The sequence below is a fragment of the Podarcis muralis genome, chromosome 1 (assembly GCF_964188315.1).
Source record: "Podarcis muralis chromosome 1, rPodMur119.hap1.1, whole genome shotgun sequence".
In the NCBI taxonomy this organism is placed as follows: domain Eukaryota; kingdom Metazoa; phylum Chordata; class Lepidosauria; order Squamata; family Lacertidae; genus Podarcis; species Podarcis muralis.
Window position 1 is genome coordinate 105264398 of NC_135655.1, and position 24236 is coordinate 105288633.

The 24236-nt window shown below is 41.1% G+C and overlaps 1 protein-coding gene across 8 annotated transcripts in view; it reads left to right on the forward strand.

The window, feature by feature from the left end:
* Nucleotides 1–24236, forward strand: part of PKP4 (plakophilin 4) — a 100380-nt gene that overhangs the window by 60048 nt on the left and 16096 nt on the right. For 4 of the 8 annotated variants that reach the window (XM_028746396.2, XM_028746354.2, XM_028746365.2 and 1 more), the window contains exons 5-12: nt 3248–3379; nt 3459–3673; nt 4864–5422; nt 9955–10146; nt 11717–11936; nt 12195–12327; nt 13227–13440; nt 22611–22794. In XM_028746396.2, the coding sequence (XP_028602229.2) occupies nt 3248–3379; nt 3459–3673; nt 4864–5422; nt 9955–10146; nt 11717–11936; nt 12195–12327; nt 13227–13440; nt 22611–22794 (1849 nt within the window). The remainder of the gene's footprint in view (nt 1–3247; nt 3380–3458; nt 3674–4863; nt 5423–9954; nt 10147–11716; nt 11937–12194; nt 12328–13226; nt 13441–22610; nt 22795–24236) is intronic. The other 4 variants (XM_028746376.2, XM_028746337.2, XM_028746387.2 and 1 more) reach the window with 3 other exon arrangements.

Here is a 24236-nt window from a genome sequence, read left to right on the forward strand (position 1 = left end):
AAGCAAACTGATCTATGTTGTGCTAAATGCAAAAACATATATATATCCATATCGGAATTTTTTTTAGAATATAAACTACTTTTAAAAATTCAAAACTACCTTTTGCCAAAAATGATGTTCTTCTGATATATCTTGCAGTGACATACTTGCAAGGCTTACTTTTTACAGATTTTCTTGCAGTGTATATTCATTAAAGTGATCACAGTTTATTGTTCCGCTCACAGTTTGCTAACGTGTGGGCCATTTCATGTGACCTCTTATTCTTACAGTTGTCTTGTGTAGAGGGAAAAAAAACCATTCACCCAGTATACACCATCATCTGCAATGACTGCTTAGGTGTCTGTTTCATTGTTTGTAAATTTGTAAATTTACAATTTGTAAATGTGAACGCAAGAATATAGGATAGCCTGAGCATTTTTGTTGCTACGTCAGTTAAATTAAACGGTGTTCTTCTTGTATGGTACATCTGCCTACAAACATTCTATTATTGAACTATCATTCTAAGTATATTTATAATGCAGTGATTTTCAAACTGTATTCCTAGAAAATCAGTAATGGAAGACAAGCTACATGAAAAGCATTATGCCAATATTGAATATTCTGCAGTGTGTGTCATATTCATGGTTTCATAGCGCACTCTTAGCTTGTGGGGCTAAGAGCGTGATTGGTACCACTCAACAACTTAGTGTGTGCAACAGAACGTGCCCCAGAATCCTGTGAAACATGCAGGAGTTCCTTTGTAGACATACCAGTGCAGAAATGATACCTTGTGGGGTAGGATGCTTAAAAGCCACAGTTGTAACATTATAGATCAGTAGCCTGGGCTACCTTATTGTCTTACTCTGTTTCTGATATTTTTTTACTTCTGATGTTTTTCATTTGTCCCTTACTACTTTTTGTTCATTTTTCTTCAATTTAATTGGTTTTCCTTGCACTTTTATTATTTCTGTTTTTAGCCACCTTACACTGCGCAAAGAAATATAGGATATAAGTGTTTTTGATAAATAAAAATAAGTGCTGTAATAAAACTTTTTGCTAGTATGTGGAAAGGATTTATCTGGCTTCACCAAAACCCTTATACAGTATAATGTTTTCCAGCTAAACAAAATTGTGGTTATTGTAGCACACCTAAGACTTCTGATTGTTTTTCTCCCTTTTAAATAGTCGTGTCCTACTACAAATACGGTAGTTGTTGAGAGACACTTCACAAATGGTTTTCTATGCAGTGTGGGGTACTGCTGGCCTGGAAAACACAAGTGGAAAGTTTACTTGGAATGGGTCTTTAAAATTAGTTATATGGTACTTTTATTTGGAAGGCACATTTTGAGCTAATTCACAGGGTGAGCATGCTTTATTTTAAAATGTATTAAATTAAAATGCTCTTCCTTCATGGATCTAAATGTTATTGGCTCTTCCTCCTTAGTAGCTGGACTTATTAGGTCAAAACTATAATCCTAGTGCACATCTTCAGGATTATTTGACATTGACGTACAACTGAGATGCCCCTAACTTTGCATTCTCCATTCATTGTAAGGGAATATTTGCTGGCTATCTTGCCCCCTTTTCATGTTTTTAAACTCCAAAACTAATTAAAATTAGTTGCACCAAGCTGTGCAATTATGGGAACTCTCTAGCAACAACAAAGAAGCCCACCCCAAAACTCTAATCCACTTTAACTCCATTCTCATTCATTTTCATGGCTCCCTGGTGCAGAAGTCTTCAAATGCCTTTCATGTAAGAGACCTGGAAGGCTTCCAGTTCTTGGTTTCTTCCTCCAGCCCTGATAAATTACCTTTAGAATTAGGCTTTTAAGGAACTGAAAAGCTATTATTTCTTTAGTTCAGAGATAGGCAGGAAGCATGTTGGGATCTGTTGGAAGATCACGGTTATTTGCAGTAGACCAGCAAGAACTTCTGCCTCCCAGTTGTATGCATATATGTATTCACCTCGTTTAATAATCACAACAACCTTGTATGGCAGGTTAGGTTGAGAGACCGTGACTGGCCCAAGGCTGCCCAGTGAATATTTGAACCATAAGTGGAAGTTTGAAGATCTTGTCCTCCTTGCCAAGCTGCAAATTTAATATTAAATTTCTGAGTCGCAGCTGCCCCATCTCAGATTCCCTAAATCATCCATCAACTGTGGAAATAAAGTGAAGAGAAGCCCTCATGTGAAGATGTAGCAAGTAGGAAGGATTTCTCAGTGGTTTCATGCTCCTCAGTCGTGGCACATTTTTGTTTAAAAGAACTGCACAAATTCTGTTTTGAAAAGGCCTGGCTTGAAAAGGCAATTCACCCTGAAACCCTTTAAGTAAATTACAGCTGTACCTTGGATCTCAAACGTCTTGGCTCCCGAACAAATCAGCTCCCAAACGATTGAAACCTGGAAGTGAGTGTTCCGGTTTTCGAACAATTTTCAGAAGTCGAAAATCTGGCGCAGCTTCCGCGGCTTCTGGCTGGCTGCAGAATGCTCCTGCAGCTAAACGGAAGCTGCGCCTTGGTTTTCAGCTGGTTCCAGGAGTTGAACAGATTCCTGGAACGCATTCTGTTTGAGAACCAAGGTACGACTGTAAAAGAAATTAAGGGCTGTATAGCCTTGTGCATCAGCCTTGCCTACAGAATGTCTCAGATTCAATCTCCAGCATCTCCATGCAGGGCTGGGAGAAACCTCTGCCTAAAATTCTGGAGAGCTGGTGTTTTATCAGGGAAGACAGTTCTAAACTAGATGGACCAATGGTCTGAGTCCTTATAGGGCAGCTTCCTATGTTCCTAAGTTACTGGATGGGATTTGGCAGCAAGATAGGCTAATTCATATAGGAATCAGTTCCTGAATGTAAATTTGATCCCTTCTGGTATCTTTTCAATCATGCTTTGTCTTTCAAGCCACAGATTTCTTTTTTTTTAATAAAAAAAAGTATATTTGTTTTATGCTTAAAGTTCAAGAATGAATATCACAGCTGACAATATGTTCTTCAGTTAACAGCTTCAGAATTTTCCTCCTTTGGAAGTGTGTACTGTTGAGCTTTCAAAACTGACAAGAAAACACCACCTCCACAAATGGTCTTTTCTTTTATGTCTTTCTCAGAATTGAATGTTCATATACAAAGCTATTGCTCTTGCACAATTGTCTAAAATTGCTCTGCAGATGGTATGTAGAATAGAACTGAGCAGAAATGGTGAAGCTGTACCAGGTTGCAGATGCGTATAGATGTAGATATTATTATTGACTAACAAAACTCTGCTTTCAGATTTGCCAAACACAGGTGTAAATAAACTCAGAGCATCTGAGAGTGTTCATATTGCTTCTTACCATGTTGGAACAGAGCCAGAACAAGGGAATCTCTACTCCCCAGAGCAAACATCGCTCCATGAAAGTGAGGGTCTGTTATATACATTTTAAATAAACTGAGATTTATCAATCTGGTCTTGTTTTTATTCATAACCGTGTAATAACTTCAGGTTTGTTGTGCTTTTTATCTTTAGGATCAGTGGGTAACTCTAGGAGTTCGACACAAATGAATTCTTATTCTGACAGTGGATACCAGGAAGTAAGCAGTTTTCACAACAGCCAGAACCTGATAAAGGGAGAGAACAGACAGCAACATTCCTTTATCGGAGCAAATAATAACCATTTGGTGAGAAGCTCAAGGGCTGAAGGACAGGCTTTGGTTCAGGTACATGTAGCTCCAAAAATATATTCAAGAAAAGCTGGTGAAATAAATAAATATACTAATATAGATATGGTGTAAAAGTAATATAAATATGAATGTAATACCCAATACAATAATTTACTTACCTTGATAAATCATTTGTATTCTACATCTTCAACCACAACAGTTCTCTGACTGGCTTAAAATTATATAAGACTAAATAAAACACTATTTAATTTTGTTTCATTTCTATATCACCTTTATCTTCCAAGGATCTCATCAAAACAGTGGGGGGAGGGGAGTAAAAGAAAACACCAATTAAATGGCATAAGACAATATAAACTAAATAATGGAGCAAAGCTTCAAGGTCATACTTCCCTTCTAAACATTTGTGGTTGAGGGACGGGTCACCAGTATTTAGTTCCACTTTCCAGGAATCCTTGGTTGCCATTACATGTCATTACTGGTTCATATGCCAGGATTTTTAGAAAGGTGAACTAAATGCTAGCAACATTCTCTGAGTTACACAGGAGGAGAGAATGGGAGGGCATGGAAGCCCAAGACTTTGTTCAGCCTAATTCCAGCTTTTGTAGAATGACATTGGGCTGTGCAGTGTTAATGGTAACTTATTTATTAGGCTTATTAATAGGTCATGAAAAGGGCAAAGACTAAATGGAGAAAATAGTTCTATAGGATTTTGGTGACACATTTGCTGCAAAAAAGGGGGGGAGTGGAACATTAAGATTAAAGCTACATCTGTACTACAACATTTAAGCCCAATCCAAAGGATGTTACTCTTTTGGCCCCTCTCAAGGAACTCTGGAAATTAATAGTTTCGCTTGGTTGCGGATGCCAAACAGGATTCTTGTTGTTCTTTAAGAATGCATCCTTGATGGAAGTTACAATAGATAAACTTACTTTAAAACATTTTAGGCGCAATCCAGAAAACATTAAGCTTTTTAAGTCCCACTGATTTCAGTTCAGAGACTGAGAAGTGCAATTCTGTACATATCTGTTCAACGAGTCTTACTCCCAGATAAATGTGTAGAGAATTGAAACCCTTAAAACATGAGCTTAACTCCCCGTTTTAAAACAAAAGAGACTGAACTCTAGTGCAAATGCGCCTGCAAAGGAATTTTCAAGCGAAAATGTTGATCTTTTACACTGGCTGATGGCTTTGTGCACCAAAATGATACGTGGTTCCTTTTGAACAGGCATCCTCAAACATAGCTGCCAACCGAGCCATGAGACGCGTAAGTTCTGTTCCATCGAGGGCCCAGTCTCCCTCATATGTGACCACCGCAGGCATTTCTCCTTCAAGGGGATCACTCAGAACTTCTTTAGGGAGTGGCTATGGCTCGCCATCCGTTACTGAGTCGCGATCTCTTAATTCTAATGTGTTTTCATCTACAACATTGCCTGTACAACGAGCAGCATCTCCGTTTACCACACAGAGGCCAGCTTCGCCTATCGCAGTGCGCAGAGTTGGCTCGGTAACATCCAGGCAGTCGACCAACCCCAATGGAGGAACTCCCCAGTACCAGCCCGCTGTCAGAGTTGGGTCACCTCTTACGCTCAATGACACACAGACAAGAGTGGCCTCTCCACCCCAAACCCAAGTTGGATCTTCATCGCCAAAACGTTCTGGGATGACCGCCGTTCCACAACACCTGGGGACGACGTTACAACGGACGCTTCATGATATCGAGCAATACGCACAGCAGTACGATATATATGAAAAAATGGTCCCACCCCGTCCAGATAGCCTTACAGGTTAGTAAAAAGGTAAAGACACAACTTAAAACTTTGCGCAAACCTGTAAATACAATGAATTGCATTGTTGGCAAGAGGAGCTGTAATATGCCATTACTGATGCTTGAAATGCTGTTATAGGCACAGTGCCTGCACATGAGGAATCTGCACAGGACCAACAACACAATGCAGGATTTTATGACTCCATTTTAAACCGGGGTATTTTTTCAAAGGGTAGGAATCGGATGTTAGGTGTCGCTGAAAAGCTTATTGAAAGGAAGACTGAAGTTGCTGCATTGAATGTGTTTGTAGTTCCACAGACTTGTTTCAGTAGATATTTTCGGAATTAATCGCTTCATTTCTCATCACAAAGAATGAAATGTTATACTGTGGAGGCTTAGCAGTTTTGTTTTATTTTTAATTTGTTTCTGTTGAAAGATTTTCATGGATAAACAAATGAACCTATAGAGTCTCTGTTTTCAATTCATAGAGTCCTTTCTACAGGTCAGCTACATTTGGTGTGAAACGCTGCCGTCATAGCCATTTTGAGGTTGAGGGGGAGAGCGAAGTGTGGAGAGGGGGGAAGAAAGAAGGGGGGGGATAATGATCTTTCATTCTTTTGCATAGTGTATGTGCAGAGTTTTATGTCAGTGTCAAGTGGGTAGGTTATTTGTTTGGTTGGTTGCATTCAGTTGATTGCCATGAGCTTGGTTTGTGTGTGAGGGACATTCTTCAGATGAAAACAATGAGCTTCCGTTATTCCGTATTTTCTACAAACAGTTTTTAAATGCACAGAAAAAATATACTTAATGCCTTAATAAAATGATTGCTTATGGGCACAAGTGCTCTACTGTATACACGATAATTTCAGCTGCCTGCAAGATCTTCATTTGTATGGAGGGATCCAGTTCATCCCCATAGGAGTGGGTGTGCACATTCGGCCACTCCACCCAGATGACTGATGAAGACAGGATGTACAAGTGCATTATGCGTATCTGAGCACATGCAGATCGTTGGGTGGGGATTTTGGAAGTATTCACCACTTTGTTTAGCCTGCAGGGGTCTAAACATGCACAACTTGCATTAGATTGTGACCTGCAAATAATAAGTACAAATAAAATACCACCATGGATTGTCATTCTTTCATTTTAAAATTTGTTCCCATATGAATGAATTTAAGCTACCTCTATTCAACTTGGAGGCATACAGTGCCATGAATATCCCTGTCAAAAATGTTCTTGCATTTGAAAAAAGCAGGTATCGGGCCTGAAATATATGAAAACTACCTATACTGTTGATATGCACTGCATAATTAACTGCAATTTATGTGTTCCTGACTCCCTCTGTGCAATACTTGAAGGGATTTGTATTTCCTTATTACTTCTGGGCACACAAGCAATGAATCATCAAACAATCCAGAGACAGACCTCAGTATAGGTATCAGGTTTTCATATACCACGTAATCTGTAACTGACCACATATAATATGGAAAAAAATAGGAAGCAAGCAAGAGAAACACACTTTGTTTAATGACAGGAAGTGCAAGCAATGACTGCTTGCTTGAAATTTAGTTCTCACTTTTGTCAAATGTAGCTAGTGCATTTCAAAATATGAAAAAAAAACCTCATGCATTGTGCCAATGATTTCGAAGTAGAACAATGCTGCCTGTATATTACTCATATAGCAAAGTCCTAATGCCCTGATTAAAAGTGCCTTAGCAAATATTTAGATGCCAATCTACTTGAAAGGGTGCTGAAAGCCTTGACTTAATATGTTTAAGAATGCTGCGCCAAGCAGCTAAATATGAATGACTTTTTAATCAGTCTTTTGATATCACAGTCCTGAATCTTCTAGTTATTTCATAGTGAAGATGTAGTAGTATAATTTTTCAAGCCTTTCAAAACACAAAGCCTTTTAAATTATTCTTAGAAAGATTTTGCTAGATTCCATTTCTTAAATACTGTTAATCTTCACACAATATCCATAACCTCAGTGGTTGCCACTGTAGTCCTAAACCCTTGCACCAGCGTAATGACTTGTGAATCTGCCATATGATGTTTTTATGACATTGCACTGGTGTTGAAATCAGTCCTGACAAAACCAGGAGCAAGCAAGCAAGCAAGCAAGCAAGCAAGAAAGAAAGAAAGAAAGAAAGAAAGAAAGAAAGAAAGAAAGAAAGAAAGAAAGAAAGAAAGAATAATTGTATTACTTAATAGGACCAACAGATGGAAGGCTGAAGGTTTAACAACACATCTGAACCAGTTGTTACCACATTACGATTCAGCAAAGAACAAATATTGACATTTGCAAATATTATGGCTAGTAGCTCAATCAGGTTGTCTTCTCACACATTGCATTAGTTTTTTTTTAAAAAAATACTTCTTTCATCTGCCTATACAGTAGTACCTCGGGTAAGTACTTAATTCGTTCCGGAGGTCCGTCTTAACCTGAAACTGTTCTTAACCTGAAGACCACTTTAGCTAATGGGGCCTCCTGCTGCCACCGCGCCACCGGAGCACGATTTCTGTTCTCATCCTGAAGCAAAGTTCTTAACCTGAAGCACTATTTCTGGGTTAGCGGAGTCTGTAACCTGAAGCGTATGTAACCTGAGGTACCACGTCTGATTATGAACTTAATTCGTTCCGGAGGTCCATTCTTAACCTGAAACCATTCTTAACCTGACGTACCACTTTAGCTAATGGGGCCTCCCGCTGCCACCGCACCACCAGCGCACGATTTCTGTTCTCATCCTGAGGTAAAGTTCTTAACCCAAGGTACTACTTCCGGGTTAGCATAGAGTCTGTAACCCGAAGTGTTTGCAACCAGAGGTACCACTGTATAGCAAATTTAACTAGAACAGATTCTTCGCTATAATGACTGTTGTGATTTTTAAGAGCCAATGCAGCTTTGTATTTTATAATAGAAAGAATGAAATCCTTAAAAATAAGGTTTTGCATAGCCTCAGACCAGAGGGACAGCAAAGCAGGTTCTTATGTCATAGGGTTGATATGTTGTACAGGTGCTGATATTTCTTGAAACATGCACTGACAGAATACTTGAATCACTGGACATCCCCACTAAATCCTCATTTTTAATTAGCAGCAGGTTACCAATCACTGTGTTATTTGGAAGCTGAAGGCTAGTGTGTGTGTGCATATAAGCTGACTTGTACATGACCTTGCCTTTTGGCTAGTTCAGATCTATAGGACAGGGTGAATACCGCTTCTGTAGATTCCCGGTATCTCCATCATTTTGGATTAGAAGAGAGGATTGATGACACTGTGAATCTCTTGATCTCTCCCAGTACTTTCAGGTGTCTTCAGTATAAGTGATTTTAGCCCCTAAAAGGCACGTGTCCCTGTAGTTCAGTTCCTCCTACACTATAGGGTCGCTTAAGCTGCAAGGTAGATTGTTTCATCACACATTAAAGAAAGGACGATTTTGTTGCTGGAGGCTAAGCTAGTACAACCCCCTCACTGTTTAAATAATTGACAGCTGACTGACAGGCTGTGCTCTTGCCAGATGAATCTACATTAAATGAAATAAAAAATCAAGACTATTATGGCTTTTCCATTGTTCATGGGTGGTACAAAATGACCATTATGGGCCTGACCCAAAACTTTTGCAGCATCCACAACATTCCCCAGAGCACAGTAAATAAGGTGTAAGGGACCAAGGCCTTCTGCAAATTTTCTTCCATTGTCGCATGTTTTTAAAATGGTTGTTGCCATTATACAAACTATAGCACAGAGGCTTTAAAATACCATAATCTTCTGTCACCTTGAACAATGTGTGCAGTTCTAGCTGCCACTTTTCAACAAAGAAACTATAGAGCTGGTAAAAGGCAAGAAATAAGAGTACAAAAATCATTAGGCTTGTAGATAAGCTACAAGGAGAGGTTTAAATTGGAATTTTTCACTTTAGATGGAAAATAAAAGATAGGATAACTGAAAGAGGAAGATAAAGATCCTAAATCATGCATAAAAACGGAACAGGAAACGTGGATGCTCTGTTCAAAAACATGTGACTGAGTGGGCCTGGAGTGAAATTATTGTAAGACTTACAAAGGCATCTTGAAGCACATTTTGATTTTCCCCACTCACTTTCTTATGCACAGAATGATTTCGTTGGAGGCCTTGTTAGGAACAGGTGAGACCAGGCCTGAACTAGCCATCTGGCAGTTCTGGTAAAGGCCAGAGGGACCAATGCGCTCAAAAGTCGAAGGGATCTTTGTGAAAACAAAACACAAACCAATAACCCTTTCCCTGCCTGCTTTCCTCCCCCCCCCCCCCTTTGCTCTTGCACGGGACAGGGAGAACGGCAAAAGATATAGGTGCCACCTATCTCTGAAGAGATCTGTTTTGAAATACAGATTAACATATATATTAATTTCTTCCTTGATAGAATTTTAGGCTGCGATTAGAAGATGAGATATGCATATGTGTGGGAGAGTCACATGCGTAGTTGGAGCCTAAAAGATTGCAATATGAAAATGGGGATCTGTTTGTGAAGATTGCAATTGCCACACACTCACATTTCCCTTTTCCGCCTAGGCTTGAGGAGTTCATATGCTAGTCAGCACAGCCAACTTGGGCAAGAGCTGCGTTCGACGGTGTCTCCTGATCTGCACATCACCCCTATATATGAAGGTAGAACCTATTACAGTCCGGTGTACCACAGTCCAAATCATGGAACAGCTGATCTACCCCAGGGATCCCAAACAGCGTTATATCGAACTGGATCTGGTAAGTGTGAAATCCCTGTTGTCCCCAAATCTAAATTGGCTACAAGAGTATGGGGAACTATTTTATCACCCCATGTTCGTTGGAGAATAATACTGAAATAATATGACAGCGTGTACTTGAAACCATAAAGTTTAGAAAAAGGAAACCCCAATTCATAAACTTTCCTTCCCCCACAGATTTGGTGTGGGTGTGTGTGTGCTAAAGGACACAGATATCTTCCTGCCTTCTCTATCTGGAAGGAAGTTGGGTAGGTCCAGAAGTGCATAGATGCTTGAAGGAGCATCTGGCTAGAAGGGAATGTTGCACTCATAGAGGGAGCAATCAGCACACACACCGCCTGCCACTGTAAAGGGGCCATAAGACTTACCTCTGCTATAGGCAATCTTTTAAAAATAGCCTTGAACATCACATACCATCCAATTCGGCCTACCCTCCCTTAGAGGAGGTTACAGGACTATTAATTTTCAAGATCCTTAGTTTTGGCAGCATTAAAAAAGCATTAAAAACAATATTTTTAAAAAATGCTTTTAAATGTGCCATCCATTTAGCTGCTCTATATTATTTGTCACCTTTATAACTGACCCCATCAGTTCAGAATTGAGTAATAACGCATTGAAATAAGAAATTGAAAATCCCATCACCATTCAAATCATGGCCAAATTCCATCAGCATTCAAATTAAGCTATCAAAGTTACGTACAGTGAAACTGCTAAAATTAAAACACTAGGGTTTGGATCCTAGCTAACTTAATTCAAGGAGGGGAAAATTCCCCAGTCCCTCTTTGTCCCTGCGGCCACTTGTGCTGCTTGAAAGGCCTCTCTGGAGGGTAGCCCCCCCCCCCAATGGACAATATGCAATGGGACATGGCTAGCTGCTGCAGGGAGGGGAAATAGCCCAAAGGACTTAAGCCCAAAATGGGACTCCTAAAAGTCTTGTGTGCCGCATCCCACCCCCAAGATATAGACTCTTAAAGGGCACAAGTGGCTGCCATTATGGAAGAAGCAATGCGCAGCTTCACTTCTTTGAACTTCCTTAAATAATGGTATCTTAGATCCAAGCCAATCTAAACCCCAGTCTGTCTGTCCCCCACCATGCCAGCTTATTCCATTGCTTCCAAAAGGTTTTGTTGAGTTTCAAAAGAAAGATCAGATAATAAATCTCTGTGTCTGTGTGTCTGTCTGCATATTTCTTCTTCTTCTTTGGCAATCCACACATCCTTCCACAGTGGGGACATTGGTTTCCGGGCAGGACTTGATCACGGTGTGGATTTGCCAAGTGTGCCTTCCTCTTAGCACGTTTCTCCTTTGCGTCCTGAGTTCGAGTGTCTTCAAAGCCCATGACACCTTTGGTAAAGGCTGTTCTCCAACTGGAGCGCTCGCAGGCCAGTGTTTCCTAGTTGTCAGTGTTTATACTACATCTTTTAAGATTTGCCTTGAGACAGTCTTTAAACCTCTTTTGTTGACCACCAGCATTGTGCTTTCCATTTTCAAGTTCGGAATAGAGTAGTTCCTTTGGAAGGCGATCATCATACAGACACAACAACAATCTTGATATTTGCTTTATGTTCCAGGTGTTGGAAATCTACAAAGGTCATCCAGTCAGCGTAGCACTCTTACATACCAAAGAAATAATTATGCTCTGAACACAACAGCTACCTACGCAGAACCCTACAGGTCGCTTCATTATCGGCTCTCTGAGTCCAGCTACAACAGGATGCAGCAACATGCGCCTCCTGCTGATGATGGCACCACAAGATCTCCATCCATAGACAGCATCCAGAAAGATCCCAGGCAAGCATACCTCATACTTGTAACAAATCGCCCATAGTTGCCATAGCGAAATAATTCTAAATCGATTCCTTGTTACTTAGACTTTCCATAGCTAATCTTTGAGATTGTGTTTAGTTCACCATTGGAAATTTAGTTATACACAAATCTTTGTAAAATGTTGTCAGTGGGTGGACTGGGTTAACTCATTGCAGGCTGCAAATGTTATATATAACACACACGAATTCACACTTTCCTTTGAACTCTGCTTATCCAATGAAGAGAATTTGCATGGCGGGATCCAGAATTACCTGAGGTCATCCACATGCTTCAGCATCAGTTCCCATCAGTTCAAGCCAACGCTGCGGCCTACCTACAGCACCTGTGTTTTGGAGATAACAAAATAAAAACCGAGGTACGCTATAGATGCCTTATTGAAAAAACCCCCAGTGAAGAGCATTGTAGAGCGATGTTTAATGTTGAAGTTTCCGTCAAATTGGTAACTATTGATAAACTTACACTGCAAACTCAGGTTCATGCTTCTAGGGTTTTACTGTACTGACAGTGAAAATGCTGGGTCATCTTTTTGACTGCTTCCTTTAAATTTTGATTTCTGTGCACACTTGCTTGGAAGCAAGGCCCTTTGAACTCAGCGGGACTTAATTCTGAGTAAATATCTGGATATGTGGGACAATAAACAGAAGCTGAATCCTGAAAATTCAAAGGTGTAATTGTGACCCAAGTTCTCATGTCTTGGAGGTGGGGGCCCCTTTTTGACAGAGACGTTATGTTTCAATTATTGTAAACCAACCTGGGATCTTGGAGAAGGAGGAGAAATTATAACCTAAGGCCTAGCTAATGGCTTTTTAAAAATCATTTTATTCTGCAGCTATTTAAAAAAACAATGTTTCTGTCTAACAAGCAATTAGTAGAAAAAACACTACCTGAATATTTATTATCTTTTCCAATAAACTTTGCATATGTGAAACGGAGGGGAACAGTGCTTAATGACTTGAATTTTGGGGAGTCTGCTTCCCTGTATTACTGGTCACCTTATTGTTGTCTGTGAAGAGTAGCTATGTTTTCCATTGTTACTGAGTAGATCTATCACTTTGTTTACATTTCTCCTGTAGTCAGTTATATTCTGTACTTTAAGAACCTAAGGGTCATATCCAACACTGCTATTCTGCTAGCCCATCAGACTCTCTCCTGCACAACAGAACGTTATCCTTTCCTCTCCCCTGAAGCCCACCGCACACCCTCAGAATCTGCTCTCTTTGTGTATTAATGGAATCCGGTCCACATATTTTCTAGGTATGTAGGTTAGGAGGAATCAAACATCTGGTTGACCTGTTGGACCACAGAGTCATTGAAGTTCAAAAAAACGCTTGCGGTGCATTGCGGAATCTGGTGTACGGAAAGTCGACAGATGAAAATAAAATAGCAATGAAAAACGTCGGAGGCATCCCTGCACTTTTACGATTGCTAAGAAAATCCATTGATGCAGAAGTAAGAGAACTTGTCACAGGTAAAGTTTCAATAGATAGGAAATAAATGGCATTTAGTCAGGTGAAATGTTTCTGTGTGCCAGAAGAGGTTTTACTTTGAAATAACTTAGTTGAAAAGGTATCTAGTTGCATGAACCTTTGCATGTCTGTTCAGAAGGATGTCACATTTATTTATGTGAGACCTACTGTGGTCAGTGTGTCTAGGACAGGAGCCTTAGAACCTTCATGCAGGCATTTGGGGTTGCAGCTACACACACACACACACACACACACTCCAATAGACTTTTTGTTACAGAATTTATTTTGTCACCTGCAGAGTAGTCCTGTCTCATAGCTTTTTTCAAATAACAACTGGTCCTGGGCAGAATATTTGGTTTGGTTTGGGGACATTTTACTACTTCAAGGTACATTGAAATTCAGCTTGAGATGGAAAAACGTAGTCCTCCAAAATCATTTTTGTGAGGGCTTTTAAAAAATGTGTCTGGGTAAGTGCATCCTCCACACACACACACACACACACACAGAGAGAGAGAGAGAGAGAGAGAGAGAGAGAGAGAGAGAGAGAGAACAACTTATATTACCATATATTGCCACATTGGCAATATAAGTTGTTCAGTACATCTGACAATCCAGTTGTTCTGAGAAATTTATTTGAATGTCTTCTGCAAGAGTGGATAAATTAATCTGTAGTACTCTTAGCTCCCATAGTTTGTTTTAAAGATTATTTTGGACCCTCAGGCAGTTAATACTTTCACATTTAGAACTCTCATTCATAAGGATTCATTATATTATTGAGTCTCACAGTAGCAGTGTAATATTAGGATTCTATTGTGAATGACTTTATAAGTCATTTCATGGTGATATAACAGTTTTCATAATTAGATTTTTAAAAATTTTCATCAAATGATTTCCTGAAGAATGTAGTCACCTTGACTAAAAAGAAAAAGAAAACTACAGTTCCGTAGTGTTGCACATGACCGTAGGGGGAAGGCCAGCTCCCTGAATTCAACAGTATTTCTGCTAATTGAATTTTGCTGTGTGCTTTGAGTCCAGTGATATTCCACATTCCAGAGGCACATCTTTCTTGACTCACTTTAGATGCCGCTGTTGCTCAAAGACTATGTTGACTATGACTTTATATAAATATGATCCCCTCTGAATTGGAAAAAAAATCTCGTTGACTTCTCATGCACACACACACGTATGTCATTGGATAATGTTGTGATCAACAAGTTTCAGAAAACTGCAACTGTTCCAAGTGTTAGAAAGTGTTCAGCACATACGACAAAGTGTGAATCACACATTAGGCATTTAGCCAAATGAACTGCTGGGATGTTTCAGTAACTAAATTGTAAGGCGCGGGGGCTGTGAACGCAAGTAGTAAATAAGACCAGACTTTCCTCCCTTTGTCTCTCCTCCACCCACATCACTGCGAAATACCTCTGCCTGCTGCCTCTGCAGAGACAGCTCCTAGTTCAGTGGGTACTGGTACTTCTAGTCTCATCAACATGGAGACAAGCTTGTGAAGGGATCCAGCAAGTTCTTCCACAGTTTACAGGCTTGGTGGGCTGGCAGCTGCTGTGGCTCAGCAGACTAGCAGCTTCCTTCTCTGAACAGAAGGCAGAGACCAAGATCAAGAGAGCTTTGCTTAGGGTAGGAAGCACGCTAAAAGTCATCTGTGCCTGGCAGGTAGTCCTGAATATATTTTTTTAGGGCTGTGATGAAAGCCAAGCAGATGCTGTTTGCATCTTTCATCCCAGCCTAACGTATCTGACCTGTCAGCTGCAGTCATCTCAGAGGTTGCTCATTCATGCTTAGCCTCTAAAGTTTGCCAATGTGCCCACCACCCCTCCATATTTCTTGCAAGGCTCAAGCACTCTAGAGGTTTCTTCCTGGGCAACCCATTACCTTAGAGCAAGGTTTTCCAAACTTGGGTCTCCAGCTGTTTTTGGACTACAATTCCCATTATCCCTGACCACTGGTCCTACCAGCTAGGGGTGATGGGAGTTGTAGTCCAAAAACAGTTGAAGACCCAAGTTTGGGAAACAATTCCCATCATCCCTGACCACTGGTCCTACCAGCTAGGGGTGATGGGAGTTGTAGTCCAAAAACAGTTGAAGACCCAAGTTTGGAAAACCGTGCCTTAGGGCACAGTGCTGCTTATTTCTTCCCAGGCCTTTTTCCTTTTTTGTGAAAGTACGCAAACATTCTTTTCAGTTAGCCCAGCAAGATAATCAAATCACAGCCTATACTGATAAATAAGTGCCATGTTGGTTATTTGCTTAAAATGCTGTGATTTAAACCCAGTTCAGATATTTCAGGCATAGCATAGGGCTGTTGGACCAGTGTGGCTGGCAGTTTATTATGTATGGCGTGCAAACTTCACAGGAGAAAAAAGCTGTATCTTGTCACCTCATGGGGTGTGTGCTGTTTTATTACCATTTCCCCCTTTCATTTATATCCCACCTTTCTATTGTTATGCAACCCCAGATGGTATACATGTAGTTCCCAGCTGATGGCCCAGCCACACAATGACCAAACCGAGGCCTCTGTAGCTTCAGCTTCATGTGCCTACAGACCGTATCCTGGGATCGCCAGAGCTTCTGCACTTGTGTACCACCAAACGAAAGGTTACAGCTGCTAACTCCAAGAGCCCAAATCACATGGGGGGGTGGTTCTAGACACTACCACCTTTTAAAGGTGTTTCTCTCACTATGCACATAAAATAAAAACAACTGCACCATTGTGCAGCCTATAGTTTTTTTGCCCATGTCATTTCCTGTTAGGGAAGTTCTCACTCAACTTGCTTTGGTATCTGAAACAATCATGAGGGGGAAATAGATACACAATACTAGTTCCGAGGAAGAGATGGCCATTGCCTTGCTACTAAGAGTCTTGCAATACTCAGGTGTTTCTCAAAGCTGCTTATCTGTAATTGTCACTTTCACATTACTTTTAGCTGTAAGTGCTCTTTGTGTCAGAAATCCATACTGCAGAAAGATGTTATTTGACTAAACGTTTTAATATTTTAGGTCTTGCCTATAATCTCTGCTGCAGAATCACAAAGTTAGTGCATAGTCTTGGTTTCTGCGTTGCTGACATGGAAGAATAACCCGTACATTTCTCCACTTCCTCAAACAGCTTTATTCTGCCTAAGGGTGTTTTGTGTTTATTTCTTTGGAATCTCATTTTTCATGAGTTATACTCTCCATCACTAAAACCTGGTGTGATTTATTACTTTTGAAATTACAGAGGCAGTTAACGGACCTTATCTTAGAGTATGTTGGACACAAACACTTTATATTCATTCTTAGTACTTCTACATACATTTAAATTCTTAATTCCCCATACGTTACATTTGGGGTGGTGCAATCTAAAGCAAGTTATGCATGCCCAAGGCATGGAATCAGTTCTTAGCTGTGCTTGGGTAACACTGATTTCACAGAGAATTAGGTATGCTTCACTTTTCTCTGGATTGCACCTATGGCCCGTTCCCCCCCACCTTCATGTAATATAAACCAAGCACCGTTGCTAGAGAATATCAAGAAAGCACACAGCATGCATGCAACAATTATGCATAGGGAGAGTAGGCAGAGGAGGAACCGCTGATTCAAATTCTGATGCCACCGCTAAATGGCTTGTTAAAATGGCTCCAGGATGCTTTGGGCCTTTGGTAGCTTGGTAAAACAGTCTCTGAAAAACAGGTTAAAATTGCTGCCAGGAATCTTTTTGTATTGTGCCATTTGTTTCACCAGGGCGTTTTTGAAGTAGCAAGAAAAAGAAAAAAGAAAAGAAAGCATCTAATTTTGTATCGATATCATTGTGTTTAACTGAACATAGAGGGAGGAGTATTATGAGTATTCCGCCATTGCAAGCATTTCTGCTTGAAAGATGGAATGATTCCCCACTTTCCTCCTGACCCCACATCCCAAGTGGAATCGGGGAATGCTTGTGGGAAGGGAGAAAGCCCCATTGTGCTAGTAGGAGCCTGTACACAGGCTTTCACTAGCACACTGGATTTGCTGAATTTGGCCCACAGTTACAGCTAAGCATCAGTTTGCCATCCTTACTTCAGGGGGAAAGAACCAGGATATACCGTATTTTTCGCCCCATAGGACGCACAGGCCCATAGGACGCATCAATTTTTTTTGGGGGGGGGGTAAATAAAGGGGAAAAAAATATTTTCCCCCCAGGCGCTTGTGGGGCCGGCAGTGGGGAGAAGCGCTCTTCTCCCCGCAGCCCGCCTTCAGACCAGGTCCGGGGACAGCGGGAAGACGCACTGCGCCTCCCAGCTGTCCCCGGAGCTTGTGGGGCAGGCAGCGGGGAGAAGCGCTCTTCTCCCCGCCGCCCGCCTTGAGATCAGGTCCGGGGACAGCGGGGAGACGCGCTGCGCCTCCCCGCTGTCCCCAGAGCTTGCGGGGCAGGCAGCGGGGAGAAGCGCTCTTCTCCCCGCCGCCCGCCTTCAGATCAGGTCCGGGGACAGCAGGAAGACGCGCTGCGCCTCCCAGCTGTCCCCGGAGCTTGCAGGGCTGGCGGCGGGGTCTCCCCGCCGTCATTCTCCAAACCACTTCGGGGGACAGCGGGATGGCGGCATTCCGCCTCCCTCTGTCCCCCGACCTTGTGGGGCTGGCGCTGGGGCTCTCCTGAAGCCTGGAGAGCGAGAGGGGTCGGTGCGCACCAACCCCTCTCACTCTCCAGGCTTTAGTGAAAGCCGGCATTCGCCCCATAGGACGCACACACATTTCCCCTTCATTTTTGGAGGGGAAAAAGTGCGTCCTATAGGGTGAAAAATACGGTAAACAAATTTATATATATATCAATGAAAAGAGAGCCCAGAGAGCGTTCTAAATAATTTTTGTATATAATTACTGTCTTGATTCTCAACTTCGTAATAGCACCTAAGACACATACCTTATCCAGAGAAGGAGATCTAGCACAACTGTCTGGTCCCACAGTATTAGTTGATAAATGACATAATTGCAAATTCTGTCACTGATGTTTTGGTTCGTGTTGATAGTTCTGAGCCTGTTGTGAATGGTATAAGAAGATCTTCCTCATCTAATAAAATGCTCAAAGTGCAGGTATGCTGGTCAATCCATTCTAGCCACATTACTGGTTTGTGTTAAATGCACAGTAATAAATTGCCCCAGTAGAGAGATTACACAAAAGTAAATGGGTCAAATATTCACCTTTGTGTAATTATTCATCATCCACGGTCAGTTGTGAGTACAGTAGGTGACACCCTAGTTACTACTGTCAGAGGTCAATAAGTAGTTGTAACTATGCCTTCTCAAATCTGATAAGGCAACTTTTCCTGTCCGTAAGTCAGCTCAGCTGCTGATCAGTTGACAAAAACACCTTTTAAATAATAAACAGTCTAAAACTAATGTTTATTTGGCTACCAGGAGGGGTGTAGAGGGACTCGCAAACAACTTCTGAGTAACACTGTGAAGTAGATTTGTTGCCACGCCTAGCATTGTTTAAATACAGCATTGCTTTGAGGGAAGAACAACTTAACATAAAAGCGAACATTTCATTACTATGTTCAGAACTGAAGTGCATTCTTTGTGGATTCCCCCCCACCAAAAATCTGTATTCAAAATGCCTAGTGGCCAATAAATGCCTGCACTTAATTGTGGAGAAAAGATATATGATGTTCTCAAGCATTATCTTCAAATCTTGGAAATTAATTTTTCATCTTCTGGAGTTGCAATCACACAATATTACTGACGGGGTTTTTTGTGGGGGGGGGGGAGGTTATATCCTACATGCTTTTATTTTATCTGATTTATGTGCTGCTATTACTTTGTTACCTAAGCTGAGTCCTAGAGATGGACTAGAATGCTATATGTTAAACAGCAGAATGCCAAATCTTGGAAGAGATGCTATAGAGCATTTACCATAACATAAAGAGATGAATGAGGTGTCAAATTAGAAACCAGAATAGCGGCTTTACTAGTTCACCAAAAATAAAATATTTATAGAAACTGAAACAGTTAAAAAGAAATAAGGTATGTCTATAAGTGTCCATCTTTTAAACTGCTCTTGCTGTCGGTTGTAAGCGCTCTTGTTTCTTCATTGAAATGAACCCCATTCTTCTCCCTGGCAGCTATTGGCTGAATTGTAATGTCGTGAAATGCTTCTAAACTTTCTAATGCAAAGATGGTAAATCTATGTCCCTCCATCAGCCCCAGCCAATGTGGCCAACGGTCAAAGGTTCCCCATCCCTGTTCTACTGATAAGAAATTAAACTGTCAGTACACGAAAAGTTACAGTTTTGGAGCACTTAATATAACATCTTACTGATGAAATTGGGTGCAGTTCTCATCTCAAGCCATGTGTACTCACTTTGGATGTGTTTTTTCACAACTCCAGATGATAGATGCTTGGTTGCTGAATGCAAGATCTGTATCTGGTGTGTAATCTGTCATTTAAAGCTGGACTAGATGTACCCAGCAAGTCTTCACTGTTTGCATTTTAAAGGGGGGGGGGAAATATGTTCGCATTATTGATTTTTTCTACACTAATACATCCATTGTTGAAATCCCAAATAGCATTTTCTATGCGCACAAGAATTGCATGTGGCACACCTTGTATTGTGGTGTGGAAACCTGGCAGTTGTATTTCTTGTTTCGAAAGCAGTTCGGAAGCACGTCAAAGTGCAAGTAGATAAATTGGTACCGCTCCGGCGGGAAGGTAAACGGCGTTCCCGTGTGCTGCTTTGGTTTGCCAGAAGCAGCTTAGTCATGCTGGCCACATGACCCGGAAGTTGTCTGTGGACAAACGCCGGCTCCCTCGGCCTATAGAGCGAGATGAGCGCGCAACCCCAGAGTCGGTCACGACTGGACCTAATGGTCAGGGGTCCCTTTACCCTTTACCTAGTAGTACTAATTGAAAAGAAGCCTCCAGATTCCTGTGTTTTGAATGTGCAGGAGTTGATTGAGTAGACTGTGTATGCTTGTCATTAGCAAATTGGGACACATTTTCTTAACTTCTAGGTGATGAAAGGGCTTTTCTTTCCCTAACAAACAAAAAGTCTGTTCCCTCAAAATAGTAACAAAAATATGCCAGTATTTTAGTAGGCAAATAAGCAAATTGGGAGAGACTGGACTGGAATGAATTTGTACATACTGAATTTGCCACGCAGAGGTTTCGAGCAGGCATAGGCAAACTTGGCCCTCCAGATGTTTTGGGACTACAACTCCCATGATCCCTAGCTAATAGGACCAGTGGTCAGGGATGATGGGAATTGTAATCCTAAAACATCTGGAGGGTCGAGTTTACCTATGCCTGGCTTGGAGGATCAGAAGCAACCCATGTGCTTCCAAGGGCCTTCATTCCTCTAAAATACAGCTCACCTCTCTATTGCCTTTTTAGCGTTAAACATAGGTTGCCATGACATCTAAATAGTCAAGCCGTGTTCAGCCATAAATGAAGGTCTTGTTTTTGCTCGGTTTTTGTTTCTGTTCTGTTCATTTGTATTTTGTGTGGTCCCCTACTCAGGTCTAAGGAGGGGTTAACATGCAGGTGAAAGTGATGGTTAGTTGATGAAGGACCCTGTGTGAGAGGCAGGGAAGGGAAGATCTTCTAGGGTGGGAGGGTGGGAGAAGAAAGAGAAGCTCCCAGGTGAGAGCTGGAAGGCATCACCTTCCTCTGTGTGGGACAAGTTAAGATTTACCTGTGAAAGAGGACTTCATATGCTTTCTCTTCTCTCTCTCTCTCTCCTTCTTCTCTTTGTATTTGTTTAGCTTAGTTGTTTATTATTATTATTATTATTATTATTATTATTATTATTATTATTATGAAAAGTCTTAATAAACCACAAGCCGAGTTCCACTTTCAGAACTGGGCTTTTCCAGTTCCTCCTTCACTCTGTTTTCACTAAAACATGCTCCTGAGAATTGGAATCATCCAGACATCTGATGATACAGTGTGCCGCTTCAGGGGAGAAACATCTCTTGCATAAGCTTTAAATGCATTAGATAGGAACTACAGGCAGTGTTCACCTAACTAGCTGCTCCTTTTCCTTACCAGGGAAGAATTGTTCATTCTTTCTCTTCTTGATGAGTTGAGGGACATAATTTCAGTGTACTCGTTTTTTTGCAACAGTATTTCTGTAACCTCATGCAAGATGAATCCGTTATGATTATTATATGCCCAATTATTTGGAAGGTAGCAAGTTCAACACAACTCAGAGTCTCTTGCTAATAAAATATTCGGAATCAGAAATGCCTCATAGTTTGTGAGCCTCTCTATATGTATTGTGTATTTCAGTTATGGTGGCAAGTTACTGCTGATCTCACACACTTTAGAATGTAAATACAAGATTGTAGAATAAACCATCCTAGCTTGTCTCGATATGTATAATGTAGACTTCATTTTGCTTGAAGTTTAAGGTGCGCAGTACATTGGGATCTGGTTGGATTTTACTTGTTAACTGTAACAGTGCAATCCTACAGCTGCCCACTCAGAAGTAAAATAGAGTAAAGTAGGTTAAATGGAAGGGACGCGGGTGGCGCTGTGGGTCAAACAACAGAGCCCAGGATTTGCTGATCAGAAGGTCAGCGGTTCGAATCCCCGTGACGGGGTGAGCTCCCGTTGCTTGGTCCCTGCTCCTGCCAACCTAGTAGTTTGAAAGCACGTCAAAGTGCAAGTAGATAAATAGGTACCACTCCAGCGGGAAGGTAAACGGCGTTTCCGTGCGCCTCTCTGGTTTGCCAGAAGCGGTTTAGTCATGCTGGCCACATGACTAGGTTAAATGGAGCTTTCTCTCAGGTCAGTGGGAATAAGATTGCAGCTGAAGTTTCATCACACAAATGGTCTGGTCTGCTGTCTGTCTGCTACCTTTCAAAGTACTGCTTTTGTTTTATAAACGTGTCAGTGACCTTGCCCCTTCCTACTAGGGATACTTATTCCTCCCTTATGTTCTGTCATGATAACTTAAGGTCTATGTGCTAAGCTAAAAAATGAGAGAGAGAGAGAGAGAGAGAGAGAGAGAGAGAGAGAGAGAGAGAGAGATGTTGCTTCTCATACTGTTGTCTTTTATGCTATGGAGTATTTGGTTTTTATTTCTTTTAAATGTGCTGTGTTTTAACTTGCTGTTACCACAACTATATGGTAAAGTTTGCAAGTTGAACCTAATGGTTCTAGCCATAAAATAATACTTGATGGATCTTTTCCCGCTCCACAGGCGTTCTCTGGAACTTGTCTTCATGCGATGCAGTAAAGATGACAATCATTCGAGATGCGCTTTCAACGCTAACAAACACTGTGATAGTTCCTCATTCTGGTTGGAATAATTCTTCCTTTGATGATGATCATAAAATTAAATTCCAGACTTCTCTAGTTCTACGCAATACAACAGGATGCCTGAGGTAAATTGCTGTGTTTGTAGTAGTAATCTTAAAACAGCAATTTCTTATGCGGCCTTTGTAAACTAATCATTTCTTCCATCCAAGCTAATATGCTTTGCTTTTGCATAATGAAAAGAAGCAGACATGCAGATTTATATCCAAGGGCATGTTGTTTTATGATTGTGTGCTCTCTGTGTTTGTATTAAATGCTAATTATAGGGTTAAGTTGCGAGTTGCTTTGATGCCAAGTCATTTCTAGCAATTTAATCTTTAAGTTATTAACTGGTCACTACTGTGGTTCAGGCCATTCTATTAGTGTAAGCTTGGAAGAATTATTGCAGACTACACACATCAAAATCATCTAATGATAATTGCTGGTATTGAAGGAGTTACCAAAGGCCCAATTGGGTTGCTTCCCTTTTTCTTTAATCAGCAGAATCTTCCTCCTGTGCCCTATCCTGAGATGCTTTTTATAAGTCCCATCAGTTTCAGGTGCAATTTGTCACATGGTGTTAAGGGCTGCTGTTCAAGAAGCACAATTCTAAAGCCCTCTTAGGCCCCAGAACTAGTTGATTGGTTCTTTGATTTTGGCCACTCTGATTGAAGTCCAAATGAAGTTCAACAAATGACCAGAGCAACTCACTTAAAAACAAAAGACCAAGCTGAAACAGCCCATTCCATTTCACTGCTCAATCTTTGGGAGATTTCTCGTAAGTTTGTTGAGGAAGTGGGAGCGTTCAAGGGTTGTGACACACATCTGCCCTATTGGGAGAGCTCTTTTCAGTGGTCATTTCCCCTCATGAGATGTCCTAGAGAGGGCATTGTTCCAGTGAGTGCTGGCCTCCATTCTTTCCACCAAGAGTGCCTTACAGTAATGTAACATTGGGGCATTCTGGAGGAGAAATTTGTGGCTGCCAGGTAAGAGGAGCTCCACTGCTTTAAAAAAACCAATTGTGGATACACAATTAAGAGTTCCACTACAACCTTCCATCTAATCCCCTCCAAATATTTGTGCCTTTTTCCATTAAACTAAGGAAGCTTAACAGTGATGTTGTAATTGACAATTTGCCAACAAACCAGTATCAGAAATCATGATTTGGAGCAACCATAATTGGTGTGATCACAAAACCATGGTTATTGCTCTGTCCCCAGAAGCCACTGTTTCAAGAGATTAGAGTGCTGAGCAGACATAAAAATGAAAGCAGCGAAGCAGCTTTAAACCAGGGTTTGCCTCTAATTTTGGAAGGTAATACCATGGTTTGGTTCTAAACAATGATTAGCACAAACTTTGATTTGGTGTGGTGTCCAAATTGAATCATAGATTTATTGAAATGATCCTGGAAATTAGTTTTTAAAGTAGCTCATGATTTCAAAAGGGCTCTGTTCTGTTCTGAAAGGGTTGAGTTCTGCTTTTGGTCAGACTTGGATTGCAGGCATTCAAGGTTAGGGTCAGCAGTAAGGAA